The sequence below is a fragment of the Leopardus geoffroyi genome, chromosome B3 (genome assembly GCF_018350155.1).
Source record: "Leopardus geoffroyi isolate Oge1 chromosome B3, O.geoffroyi_Oge1_pat1.0, whole genome shotgun sequence".
NCBI lineage: Eukaryota > Metazoa > Chordata > Mammalia > Carnivora > Felidae > Leopardus > Leopardus geoffroyi.
Genome location: NC_059337.1, coordinates 125,627,567 through 125,642,293, shown reverse-complemented (window position 1 = coordinate 125,642,293; position 14,727 = coordinate 125,627,567). Strand labels below are relative to the sequence as shown.

General features: G+C 40.3%; 1 protein-coding gene across 6 annotated transcripts in view; it reads right to left on the bottom strand.

Annotated features, from left to right (window-relative positions):
- Positions 1-14,727, bottom strand: part of TSHR (thyroid stimulating hormone receptor) — a 160,582-nt gene that overhangs the window by 26,234 nt on the left and 119,621 nt on the right. For 4 of the 6 annotated variants that reach the window (XM_045451759.1, XM_045451761.1, XM_045451763.1 and 1 more), the window contains 2 exons: positions 12,276-12,344; positions 5,310-5,330 (listed from right to left, as the gene is read on the bottom strand). In XM_045451759.1, coding sequence (XP_045307715.1) covers positions 5,310-5,330; positions 12,276-12,344 — 90 coding nt within the window. The remainder of the gene's footprint in view (positions 1-5,309; positions 5,331-12,275; positions 12,345-14,727) is intronic. The other 2 variants (XM_045451760.1, XM_045451762.1) reach the window with 1 other exon arrangement.

The window sequence follows — 14,727 nt, the reverse complement described above, 5'->3', positions numbered from 1 at the left end:
GGCTTAAACACTCAAAACATTCTAGGTTTTAGTGGTGCAAGGTTTATACATATTAATTACGGCAGAAGTCTTTGAAAGTGAGCATGTTCAGGATCCAGTTTGCATATCTAGATTTTATAAAAATTGCCTCATTCCCTATTTACAGGCATACCTCAGAGATGCTGCAGATTTGGTTCCAGACCACCACAATAAAGTGAGTCAAGTGAATTTTTTGGTTTCCCATTGCATATAAAAGTTGTGTTTAGACCATATTGCAGACTTTTAATTGTACAATAGCATCATGTCTAAAAACCCAATGTACATATCTTAATTGAACACTTTGTTGCTAAAAAATGCTAACGGTCACCTGAACTTAAGCAAGTCATAATCTCTTTGTTGGTGGAGGGACTTGCCTTGATGATGATGGCTGCTGACTGATCGGGGTGGTGGCTGCTGAAGGTCAGAGTGAATGTGGCAATTTCTTAGGACAACAGTGAAGTTTGCTGCATTGATTGACTCTTCTCTTCAAGAATTATTTCTCTGTAGCATGTGATGCTGTGTGATAGCATTTTACCCACAGAACGTCTTTCAAAGTTGGGGTCAATCTTCTCAAACCCTGCCTCAACTAAATTTATGTCATAATCTAAATCCTTGAGTTATCATTTGAACAATCTTCACAGCATCTTCTCCAGGTGTGGATTCCAACTCAAGAAACCACTTTCTTTCTTCATCCATAAGGAGCAACTCCTCATCCATTCAAAGTTTATCATGAGATTGCAGCAATTTAAATATAATAATAATAAACAAGTTTGAAATATTGTGATAATTACCAAAATGTGACAGACACAAAATGAGCAAATGCTGTTGAAAAATGGCACCAGTAGAGTTTGCTTGATGCAGGGTTGATTCAAACCTTCAATTTGTAAAATGCAATATCTGTGACTCACAATAAAGGGAAGCGTGGTAAAATGAGGTATGCCTGTACCTGATCAGTGGTGACTGTAGTTTTCAATCCACTTCAGTACCAACTGATTTAAATTTTCTCAATATTGGTCAATATTCCCATTTGCTTCTGAAGCCTGGGCTTAAATCAGGAGGGAGGGGTCCCTGGGTAGCTCAGTCGGTTGAGCATCTGACTTTGGCTCAGGTCGTGATATCACAGTTCATGAGTTCCAGCCCTGTGTCAGGCTCTGTGCTGACAGCTCAGCGCCTGGAGCCTGCTTTGGATTCTGTGTCTCCCTCTCTCTCTGCCCCTCCCCTGCTTGCACACCGTTTCTCTCTTTCTGTGTCTCTCTCAAAAAATAAACATTAAAAATATTTTAAATCAGGAAGGGAATGACCATGGCGAAGGTGGTGAATTTCTTTGGGGCAGGGTTGCCTGGTTTAGCAAGTAAAAATACAAGATGCCCAGATAAACAATGAATAACTTTTAGCATAAGTATTCCCCATGTAACTTTTGAAACATTCCTATACTAAAAAGTTGTAGTTTATCTGAAATTAAAATTTAATTAGGTGGCACGTATTATCTCTGACAATCATGTTTGTTGGGGGTGGGGCAGGTTATATAGATAAGATTACAGACAATGAATGTGTAAATGAGTGAATAAAAACAAAATCAGGGGTGCCTGTGTGGCTCAGTTGGTTAAGCATCCAACTTTGGCTCAGGTCGCGATCTCACAATTCATGGATTTGAGCCCCTTGTCAGGCTCTGTGCTGACCAGCTGGAGCCTGGAGCCTGCTTCTGATTCTGTGTCTCCCTCTCTCTCTGCCCCTCCCCAACTCAGACTCTGTCTCTCTTTCTCTCTCTCAAAATAATAAACATTAAAAAATTAAAAAAAATCAATGTAGCTCTCTTCAAAAGCTGTGAGGTGGGTGAAGTTCAACTTTTAGTGACACATGAGATTGCTTTAAGGAAAAAATAATCCAGAATGAAAGAAGACTCAGCATATGGTGTGGTGGCCATGTGATTTTCTTGATGGCAGTGACAGACAGCTGGTTTACAAATGCCACAGGGTATGGGCAGGACATGGCTTTTCAGGCAGTGACTGAGAAAATCCTAAGCTTCTAGGACATTGTTAAGTCTGAAATGGAGGGGTTCAATTAATCTCATACACACACACACACACACACACACACACACACACAAAGACCCGATTAAGATGTGGCAGCAGTCACGTGTGCCTTCTAGTTAAATGGCTGTCATGTAAGGCTGTCAATAACAGGCTTCATGTGGTCACTGTATGACTGTCCCTCAACCCTCCGTGTTCATGAAATTCCTTTGATCAGTGATAGCTAGAGCAGGCAAGAACCATCTTGGAGAAACAATCAGAGAGAAGACCCTGAACAGCATGATTTTGTAAAAAGACAACTAAGCGGAGTGCTGCACTGGCTGGCATCTCTTTTTGTATTCTTTGGACCCTGCAACTTGCAGATCACATTCCGTTCCCAGACTCATGTGAGGATCGGTGAGCTCATCTCAGTTTTTCCTCTTCATTGCAGACTGCTACAAGTGAAAATCGGCTTGCTCTAATCATTAGAAATTATTGTAAAACTAAATAATTGCTTGTCCAATTCTGTAGTGTTTTCATCTGATATTCAATACGCCCCCAAGGATAAGGAGACTGGTTGATAAGCATTGCAGTTTACCAGAAACGCCGCAGAAGATTTCAAACTGGGAAAGCCAGCCAGAGTCCAGGAGGGGAGAAAGGATGGAGAGAGGGTGCAGCCAGCTTGAACAGAGATGAACTGAGTCTTGGGGGAGGCTGTGTTCTCTAAAACCAGCAGGGCTGTTGGGCACTTTATCTCTGAGAGTTAATTAGGTGCTTGCTCAAAAATGAAACTATTAGGGGCGCCTGGGTGGCTTAGCCGGTAAGCGTCTGACCAGCTCAGGTCACAATCTCACTGTTCATGGGTTTGAGCCCCCTGTCGGGTTCTGTGCTGACAGCTCAGAACATGGAGCCTGCTTCAGATTCTGTATCTCTCTCTCTCTCTCTGCTCCTCCCCTATTCACACTCTGTCTCTCCCTCAAAAATAAAGATTTAAAAAATGAAAATATTAGTCCATGTGTAGGTGTTTCGAGGGGCTTCCTTATTATCACAGATTGTGATAATTCCATGAAGCTTTTTACCTTGGGTTCAGATTGCTGATCCCACTTTCCATTTGAAGCTAAGAGGATGGGATGGGGACATAGATTTTTAAAACCCTTAATATCCAAGAGGAAAGTGGTTTTTTTTTTTGTTTGTTTGTTTGTTTTGTTTTGTTTTTATCCTCATTTATCACATAATGTTACCTGAGAATGTCAGTCTGGTTAGACTGATGCCTTCACCATGATTTAGGCTGATTCTCCTAGAATCCACATTCTATAAACAAGCTTGGATAAATCAATCACAAACCTTGGTAGGCTACATGAGTAAGCTATTCCAGACAATGATTCCTTTACAGGGATGGGGTATGTGATCATTTTTGCAAGGATATCCTTTTGCAAGGATATGGTTGACATAAATGAGCTTAATAGACAGTATAAAGTCTTTGAGTCAGAGCTGAAAGGAAAGACTTCTTGAAATCCAAAATTTCTAAATACAAATACTGTGAAGGGCTTATGGGAAAAGAACTAACATTTCCTTTAGAAATGATACAGACACTGCTACGGGTGTGTTCAATGCTTTACACTGCTTATGATGTGTATCTCACAGTTAAGGAACAACAATGTAGTCAGAAAAATGAGGATGGTCAGGAATGAGTTGGGGAAGAATATCCAATTGATGAACTTAGCATGGAAGATACAATATTATAGCTCACATCCTTGTTCATTGGACTTACCCTTGGCACGTAACAGCCATTCAGTAAAAACTTGATGGATGAATAAATGAATGTCCAGTTGCTGGGTAACTCCTAGCTAGAGGTGCCCTATATATTATGTTTAGGTGAGGAAGTGACCTATGTCAGAGGGAGGAGGTTGACACTGTGTCAAGGAAAGTTGTGGTTGCTGTGGAGCTTTGCTCTCTGGGAACTTTTGGATATATTTCAGCTCCAAGATGGAATTTCAGCCTGCATTTCCATAGTTCCTTTAGGGGAAATTTGGGCTGGCACCTGTTTATGTTGTGAGACTCATGGGAATACTTCTGTAAGGAAACATGTTTCCCCATCTATGAGTTGGTTATTTGGAAAAATTAAAGGGAACCCCTGCCCAGCCCTCATTGCTCCATGGAAATCCTTTTGGTAGCAGAAATCAGATCTGTCTATAAACAGTAACAGGTGAGAAAATGCTCAAGGTTTCAATAGACAGAGGTAAAAGCCAGCCTTAGAGCATATCTTACAAGCCATTCAAATACTCCATGGAAAATAATAGCTTGCTTAATCCCATAATCTTCTCTATTGTCATCTTGTCCCAGTGCTCCAAACTGTGGTGTTTTGTGTCTAATCAACTAATGTGTGAGGCTCATTAGCACATGAATTGTGTTGACTTCTCTGTTCATAATGACTAGCTGTTCAGTATGTTCTTAGCAGATCAACATGGTATTTTTTTTCTTGCCCAAATGTTTACTGTCAGATAGTAGCTAGTTACTTGAGTTTGACAATAGAAAATACAACACCGAGAATCAGACATTAAGTAACATATCCCTATGCCAGATTGTGTGAAAGAGAGGATGGAAAAGAGGTTCCAAAGAATGAATGTGTGGCTTAATTTACAACTGGGAGCAGTTCAACTTCTGCTGAGCAAGGGATGCTTGTATTATCATTAATTTCACATCTGAGTGATGACAGTGTGCTTGGTTCCATATGAAATCACAGGACCAAGTGCTTTTACACATCTGCCATGATTTTCACGAACTTTTACCCAACTACAGCTGAAGCATCTGTGCTTGTTCTTAATGTGAAATTTGTCCAACTTGGCTGCAATTGCATTCTTTGGTTCCACCAAAAAAAGGTCTAAATGAAGTTAAATCTGCTAATTTCAGTAAATTGACACGAGGCAGATGATGGGGAATCATTGTTCTTTCAGATGATGACACATTGTTTAAATTAGAACCTAAAGATACACAAACATACTTCTGGAGAATTTAGCAATTTGCTACCATGCTAAGTGTAATGTTTGTACACAAACAGAATAATAGTAGGATATTGATGTGTTCACATTAGTTTAAAATCACAGCATTGAGACCAGAAGCAACAGCCCTATGTTAAAATCACAAAGTGAATACTATTTCATTATTACTATGGAAACTTGACCTCTATTTTCTCCATCTGCAGCTCAACTCTTATCTTCCTGTAGTTTTTAAACCGCCTTAGCCCCATCATCATCTTGATTTTACCTTGTATTTATATGATACCTTTCACTGAAGTGCTTAACTCTGAAAAAAAAAAAATAAGTTTCCATGAGCCAGGAATCAGAAACTGAGGGTAGAATGATGAATAGATAGAACATTGTTTTATAACGGAATTTCAAATTTGGATTCAAAATACTAATTGGAAAAAAAGATCTTTGTTTTCTATTATGATTGGATCTGAACTTTCAAATCCTAAAATATTTTTGTCCAGATACTTCTTTTTATCCCATACTTGCCTTTGACCTTTACCAGGAATTGGAAGACTATATATTTTATCACACAGTCATCCTCACTGAGTACCCTCATCTAGAGCAGAGGTCCACAGACTACGACCATCTGGTCAAATCTTGCCTGCCACCTGTTTTTGTAAATAAAGTTTTATTGGAACACAGGCTCATTTTTTTTTTTTTTTTTTTTTTTTTTTTATGTACTGTATGTGGCTGCTGTTACACTATAATGGCAGAGTTGAGTAGCTGTGACTGAGATCATATGGCCCACAAAGCCCGAAATATTCATCTGGCCCTTTCCAAAAATGTTTGCTGATCTCTGATCTAGATTTCTAAAAGTCAATAAACAAACGATTCTCATTTAAATATTTCCCACATTAGTTAAATCCTCCCCAAAACCTTTAACATTTCACATAAAAATGTCAAGAAAGTATGGTGAAAATGGTGCACTGATTTCTTTCCTATGTTTAAAGGCATAGTTACAGTGAGTACAAAAGACTATAATTCAGGGAACCGTGAAATGAAATCCATTTCCCCCAACTTTATAATTCTCTGCCATTAGCCAGGCCTCTTATAGAACCCAGGACATGGTCAGAGGAGAAAGATGGTGAGAAGGTAGAGAGTCTTCTTACATAGACTCTTCATAGGTTTAACTTCAGAAGATCATCAGATGATCTGAAACTCTACTGGCTCTTAGATTCTCCATAGACTGCCTCTAAAATAGACCTTGTTAAATTTATCTGCCACTCTACAAAGTTACATATCAAAAGATTCTTCTTGAGTAGCATTTCCCCAAAAGTGTTCTGTGGAACACCAATCCAGAGAGAGGCTTCTGGAACCAAGAGCTCCCTGGGAAGCTCTGCATACTGCCTTCCTCTCTTGGATACCAATAATTCAGCTTGTCCTAGTAAAAGACCCAAGAAGTCCGCCATTACACTTTGTTGAAATTCATAAGGGTATGAATAGCTTTTTAAAAATAACATCCATGGGGTGCCTGGGTGGCTCAGTCGGTTGAGTGACTGACTCTTGATTTCAGCCCAGGTCATGATCACAGGGTTGTGGGATTGAGCCCTGCATTGGGCTTCAAACTGAGCATGGAGGCTGCTTAAGATTTTCTCTCTCTCTCCCTCTGTCCCTCTCTCCCAGTTGTGTGCTCTCTCTCTAAAATAAAAACAATAAAAAAATAAAATAAAAGTAACATCCATTAATTTACCATGGAAAAAAAATTCAAGGAACGTAGTTTGGCAAATGACACAAGAGCTGGGGAGAATCTGGGATAGAAATTATTGCTCCCTTGTTAGTGTTTCCATCTTTTCAATAGAAAATGTCTCTAAATTCCTGTGATATTCTGCAGCTGATTTGATGACCGAAGCTATAAAATAATATGCTGCTACACTTACGCTGAGAGTCACGTAGCACAGCAGTCTCCAGATTACAGAAGATTCATTTTGGAAATCTCTTTAAGTCTTTGTGGAGTTCTCCAATGTGACCAAAAGGCCATTTATGAGTAAGCATGAGATGTATTGAAGCAAAATGGTCAACATACATGGCCTAACTTCAATCCCAGTCCTTTGAATTTAATAACATTTTATCAGCCAGCCTTTTTTCATCAAGGTGTCTCCCACTCAGACCTCATTTGGAAGTTCGCTGAATTGGTGACCTTGCTGCATTGGTAAAGCCAGGTTCTCACTGAGGAATGACACCATTGTTTGGGGTGACTCTTTTTTGAAACTTCTACAGGTTATTTCTTGAGTCTTGAGTGGCCTCTTTTCTCTCCCAAGTGCACTCTTCTTAGCTGCAAGATATTTTAGCTTCTGTATTTTGTGCCTGTAATAGACTGAGCTAAGAAGTGTTCTTAGCCCATTTTCCTGGGCTAAGTAACAAACCACAGTAGCCAGAGGAATTGCCTGTCCAAGCCTTGGTCGTGGCTGCTAGGTCAGCAAATATGAATCCCAGGAGGGCACAGGAAAAAGAGTCTTGAACAAGGGGATCCAGGTGCTGGCTTTGGTTTGGCTCCACCAGCTAGCTTTACCAAATTTAAAAAGCCATGTTAAAAAAAAAAATCACGTGTTTGTTCACTTTGGGCTTCATTCTCTTCATACACAACTGTGACTGTTGGACAAAAAGACTGATAATAACATACTCTGCAGCCACGGTTCTTGATTCTTGCTTTACACTGGACTCACATAGGGAGATTTTTTAATGGCCATGCCCTGGCTACACCCAAACCAATTACACCAGAATGTGTGGTAAAACCTAGGCATCTGTGCTTCCAAATCTCTTCAGGTGATTTCAGTTTTTGGCCAGTATTAAGAACTATGCTGTGTAGCCCTAAAGGCTGAATTTTACACCCCACATCTCTGTGCTTAAAAAATGATAGCTGAGGGGTGCCTGAGTGGCTCAGTTGGTTGAGCGTCTGACTTCGGCTCAAGTCATGATCTCACAGTTCGTGGGTTCAAGCCCTGCGTTGGGCTCTGTGCTGACAACTTGGAGCCTAGAGCCTGCTTTGGATTCTGTGTCTCCCTCTCTCTCTGCCCCTCACCTGCTTGTGCTCTGTCTCTGTCTCTCTCTTAGATATAAATAAACACGAAAAAATTTTTTTAAAAAAATGGGAGTGATGGAGAGTGATACCTGTCAATGACTACATATAGCAGGATAAAGGAACAGATAATTTAAAGCACAGCTCCTAATCATGGCCTTTAAAATCTTTTGCTTGTGACAAATAAAATTTTCACAAACAAATGACTCTATACCTGAGGTTGGGTTCTGGGTTTTTTTAAATCTCATCTAGCATTCTGAAAAAGTGGGTTTGGTTCAGAAAAGAGCCAGCCAGACACACTGAATTCAGGAGCCTTACGACCACCTTTGGTCTCCCTGGTTGAACGTTTCTTCACTGTCCCCACCCCTGCCCTTACTAATGTGGCTCTCTGTTGCCTTAATGCTAACACCTTAATGCACCTGCTGTCTAGCATGGGTGTGACAGTCTTCTGATATCTTTATACCCTAGGCATCTCAAACTGTCTTAATTATTTTAAGAAGTCCCAATTCTCTGCTTTATTCACAGAAAATTTGAATTGGGAAAATTATTTCCCTTAAGGCCACAGCTTTCTAGGAATAGTTGAATCAAGGAGGAAAATATTTGCTTAGATTCACATAATATTGAAGTTGAATGCTAATAATTAAAAAAAAACTTGATAAATCTAGGGAAAATCATGCTTATACCTCCAAGTAAAGAGGCCAATGTTATTGAATATTTAGTGTTGAGTTATTTTCTTTTTTTTTTTAATGTTTATTTTTGAGAGAGAGAGGGAGGGAGGGAGGGGCAGAGAGGAAAGGGGACAGAGGATCCAAATCAGGGTCTGTGCTGACAGCAGTGAGCTCGATGTGGGGCTCAAATTCACAAAGAGATCATGACCTGAGCTGACGTTGGACGCTTAACTGACTGAGCCACCTGGGCACCCCAGTGTTTAGTTATTTTCAATCTGAAATGGATATTTTAGATATGGCTCATTTCTCCCTACTGTACTTTGACCCTTAGTATTGCTGCCCTCAAGTTGACGCCACTAAGAACGCATGCTCAGTGTAGGCAGGGAGCACATTTGTCTTCTCCATCTTTGTATCATCTGTGAATAGCACAGTACCTGGCTCATTGTAGGTGTTAATAAATACGTTGAAAAATAAATGAAGGATTATGTAAGATTTGTATGGTAAAGTTAAGACAGAAGTAGGGTCTTTCCAATACTGTAAATAAAATTGATGTATAAGTTTTCATGTTACTCTGTTGAGTCTTTTCAGTCTTCTTTTATATTTGTGTATTTTTATTTTTATTTATTTATTTATTTATTTATTTATTTTTTTTTTTTATATTTGTGTATTTTTAAAAATGACTAAAACCTTAATGAGACAGTTTAGAGAAAAGTGCTCTAATCTCTATTTTTTAAGTTTATTTATTTGCAACAGAGACAGAGAGAAAGAGAGAGAGAGAGAGAGAGAGGGCACAAGTGGGGGGGGTGGGAAGAGAGAGAGAGGGAGAGAGAGAGAATCCCAAGCAGGCTCCACACTGTCAGTACAGGGCCCAACGTGGGGCTTGATCTCGTGAACTGTGAAATCATGACCTTAGCTGAAATCAAGAGTCTGACGCTTAACCAAATGAGCCACCCAGGTGCCCCTCTAATCTCTATCTGATAAAGATCATGAGAAAACCAAAAGCCTGGCAAAGAGTGAACCCCCACTTCAAATGGAACTCATAAGGCCATGCTGGGGTTTAATGACTTCAAAACCTATAAGAATTTATTCTTTAAAGATGGAGTCCTACCAGAATTAACCACCTAACTCCTAAGTCAGAACAAGACCACTTAATCTGCATGTGTGTTATTTGCTTGTTTGCATCCAGGGCCCCTGCACATGATTCTGTAGGTCATCCACCTTCCCCTGCTTGAGTGCGGTCCACGCATCAGCAGCAGCATCATGACCTGGGAGCTTGTTAGACATGCAGAGTCCTGGGGCCACCCCAGATCTACTTAATCAGATTCTGCATTTTAACAAGATCCCCCAGATGGTTTACATGTTCAGTAAAGTTTGAGAAGCACTGTATAAGAACAGATCTAGAACCATAGGCCTTCAGGTTTTGCGACAATCACTCCCTGAATATAAAATAACTACATATGAAATGTTTAAAGGGAAAAAAAGATGGAATCACAAAAATGAGTAAGCAGTAAGACTGTCAAAAATGAGCAGGCAGGGGCACCTGGGTGACTCAGTCAGTTGGTCGTCTGTCTTCAGCTCAGGTCATGATCTCACGGTCCGTGACTTCAAGTCCCATGTTGGGCTCTGTGCTGACAGCTCAAAGCCTGGAGCCTGCTTCAGATTCTGTGTCTCCCTCTCTCTCTCTGACCCTCCCCCTCTCACACTGTGTCTCTCTCTCCTCTCTCAAAAATAAATAAACATTAAAAAAATTTTTTAAATAAGCAGGCAAATTTTTTAAAAAAGTAGATAGAAGTTCTAGAATTGAAGAAAATATAATTGTTGAAAAAATACTCAGCGATATGTTATTAAACAAACAAAAATCTGTTGTTTGTTGTTCCAGCTGACTCTTACCATGGGGGGGGTTTCTTTCTTCTATGTGTGATTTAAAAAAAAATGTTTATTTATTTATTTTTTGAGAGAGAGAGAGTCGTGAAAGCAGGGGAAAGGCAGAGAGAGAGAGAGAGAGAGAGAGAGAGAGAGAGAGACGGAGGGAGAATCCCAAGCAGGCTCCACGCTTTCCACACAGAGCCCTGCACAGGGCTTGATCTCACAACCATGAGATCATGATGCGAGCTGATCTCAAGAGTCAAATGTTTGACTGAGCCACGCAGGCGCTCCCTCCTATATGTGATTTTTGACTGTGAGCTCATACATATCTGATTGATCTTGATCTTTAAAAAATCTAGGGGGCCTGCACTGGTTTTTTCCTTCTGTCGAGGTTTGCATTTATTTCTGCTGGAATCAGAAGGTACTCCTAGGGTGGTACCACTCCAGCTCTGGTCCAGGTTCTCTGGCTTAATCTAGAAGTCTCTGATTTACCTCACTACCCTGCCTTCTCACTGCACTAAAGCCTAGTATCTTGGCACCACTGATGTTGGCAGCCATCCCTAGGAATGTCTACCTTCTGTAAGCACCCACCACTTTGCCTTCAGCTCCTGGTTTCTTTTCCCTCTCTTGGAGCTATGACATAAAATATAATCTTTTTAAATGTATGATCTAGTGGTTTGGTAGTAGGAAGGCCCTACAAATTAATTCGTCCACGACACCGTGGGAAGGAGACTCTACTAAAGCTATTTTATCATTTATTAGATATTAGGTTAAAACACAAATTAATAGGGCTGAGCCAGTCCACAAGCTCTTAGATACAACATATATCCTGGTGTCAATACTGGGGGCCCTAAAGATCTGACAGAAAAGTACAACAAAGACAGAACCCCAGTTCGATGGCTATCTTTTGGTCAACATCCTGTTCTAGGCATTATTTATTTTGGGGGCAGGCAAAAGTTGGATATGTCTTTTCAGCTACTTTTGAGTGAATCAAATATAAACTAAACCTTTTGGAAAAGTGCTAGAAAACACAAAAAAGATAAACCTTACTTTCTGAACAGCTTTGGACTCAATTAAAGACACCTTTTACTTCATGTACATATAGTTTACACACACACACACACACACACACACACACACACACCCCTACAAGAAAACTGAGATGTGAGGGCGATCTGGCTGTGACATCTGTCACCCCATTGATCACCAGGGTTGAGTCCATTGATCTGGCTGGCTAGGCAGGTGTGCCCCCTCCTCTCTCACCACTCCATGTGCGTCCCTCCTGAAGCTGTGCACTTGGTCGAAGAGGACAACCTGCCCCTGTAGAGAAGCACTGTTCTTCAGTCAAGGGTTTACAAGTAGCTGCACAATCCTGCTAGAACCTCCAAACAAGCTCTCAAGGAAACTGAAGATGAGACCATGGTTCTCCATTTTATCAAGGATAAAACTTCGGGATTTAGAATTGGAGTCATTGTAAGTATATACTAAAGCTGCCTCTTGCTAAGCTATTTAACATCATCTCCATGTTTTGGTCATGCTAACTCTGGGTTTGAGGCATGCTCTGGTAGAACCTATCTCTAACAGAATTGTGACCCATGGGATGATCCCCCATTGAATGGGTGTGGGAATTGAAGGAAAACAGTGGTTTCCATGATTACCCTTGACTTACACAGCATCCAGCTTTGTGCCATTGAAAGCATGTCCTTGGATTGAAGTAAAGCCATTGTTGTATAGTTTCCTACAATCAACAGAGAGAGGAGAAATCAGTGACCCATAAGAGGTGAGGGTTGGGCTTCAGTTCTGTGGTATCAGAAATGTACATGAAGGTTCTCAGGTCCCACAAGAAAACTTTACAGTATGTCTTGCTTGGAACATAGAGTAATATCTCCCAGGGTGAATCCCCATTTTCCACACAGCTCCCAGTAACTTCAAACTGTTTCTCAGAAGTGCATTTAGTTGGAAGAGCAAAGATTTGCCACGATTAAGGATTTATTTTGTTTATTTTTTTATTTTTTTCATTTTTATTATTTTTTATTTTTTTAAATATGAAATTTATTGTCAAATTGGCTTCCATACAACACCCAGTGCTCATCCCAACAGGTGCCCTCCTCAACGCCCATCACCCACCCCCCATCAACCATGGGGGAGGGGAAAAAAAAGATTGATTTTTAAATGTTTTACCTATACTCAAAAAAGAAGAGTTTCAGGTAACAGTTAATTCAATGTCAGTAATGGAGGGATAACTTCAGTTTCTTAAGAGGTCAATTTTAAAAGATACTATTCATCTGAATGCATAAGCTTTATATTTTCCTATTTAAAATGCCACTTCACATTTGTGTTTTATCCACATTTTTGTCCTCAGGGCTTATCATAGATTAAATGCTTAATGGTTGCGGGCTGAATCAAATCGAACTTCAAAGACAAATCTAAGAAAACAGGTAGAGCATTCTCTTTTGTGGAAATTTTGATGTTTTAAGTGGTTGCTATGTTTCTGTGACTAGCTACTTTGTGCAGTGATCCCTGGGACTGGACTGAAGTGTCATCTCCTCTATGTACTACTCAAGTTACTGAGAGGTGGGGGTGACTTGCCAAAGCCACATTGAGGCGGAGCTGCTGGGAGTCAGGATTTCTGTCCTCAGGAAGTGATTCTTCCTAAGTACCCAAAGGAAAAGGAGCCCTAGCCATGGGATCTCTGGTCTCCAGGGGGATGCATGGGGGCTATTGGCATCCAGAAAGAGAAGGCAGCCATGACCACAGTCAAGTACAACTAGTGACAGTTGTAGGGGAATTCTGAAAACCTTTGTGCCCACCACCTGTTAACTCTGGTGACATGCTATGAAGCATGCAAGAGACTCTTCACTTGGAATTTTATCTGGCTCTGTCACTTCATCATATGTGATCCTGAGAATTTCTCAACCTCTATTGTCCTCAGCTTTCTTATCTGTAAGAAATATGATATTAATACCTAACCAAAACGTTGCTGGGAGGATCAAATAGCTATATGTTTATTGGTGAGAGACACTTAGGACATGACCGTGTTAAAAGGGATACCCTGAAAACTGGCATTTATCCTATGTAGTTGTGGAGAACTGAGACTAATCTTTGTTTTTATTTTTGATTAGTTTTAAATAATCATACAATGAGTTTAATTCCAGCTACTAATGTGTCCTGGGTGAGGATTGCAATGCACAGAGGTGCTAGGCACAGAGGCTGAAGAAAGCTCTGATAATTTTTTCTGAACTAGAGTTCTTTTATATTATATGTGAGAATCGTGAGTTTGAGATTTCTGTTCTCCCAAACTTTACTGAGATTCCTAGACAATGAAAATATTCTTTGTTGGAATTACATTTCAGAGATTAAATAAAACTCTTACTGGACAAACAGGCCTTAAAAAGGGAAAAAAGTGAAGGATGAAAAAATAGTGAAAAAGGAAAAAAAAAAAAAGGATTGCAAACTCAAACTCTATCCTAACAGGAATATGCATATAAATTCTGCTGTTGGACTCATACCCTTTCATACTTTTTTGAGCATGAGCTTCAAAGAAGCAAGAACATTCTTTTTCAGGAATGTAAAAATAATCATCTGAAAAGATAGTGGGCAACTCATGCCATCCCCACCACTAGATTGCAGGAAGCATGAGATTCCCTTATTTGGATGTTTGTTAAACACCTACTGGGGCCTGTGCTCAGTGGGACAACCAGCAGCTTTTACTTGAGAGGGCTGCTTGGGATATGAGGTCCTTAGGAAAAAAAATGCCAAAAGCTGAAGGTAATCTTCTGTAAAGAAATTGAGAAAGTAGTTTACATACAATGAGTGGTAAGTGGTACAATGGAAACCTTTACAGAGGAGACAAATGGTCTTGGGGTTTGGGACTGAGCAGGCTAAGACACCAGGTCTTTGCTGTGTTGTCAGATGAAATGGTGGCCAAGAACGAGTCTCTTTTCAAGAGAGCTCTCTCCTTGTTTCGAGAAGGATGAACTGAAGTGTTCCACTGTGGATAGAGTCCCGGAGGTTGAGGTAGCTTCAGAGGGCCTAGATTGATAGACTTAGAATGGCTTGGAAGCAGCCCCTTACAAGAATGGCAGGGGAGGCTTGGATCAATTGTGCTGGGGAATAATTCA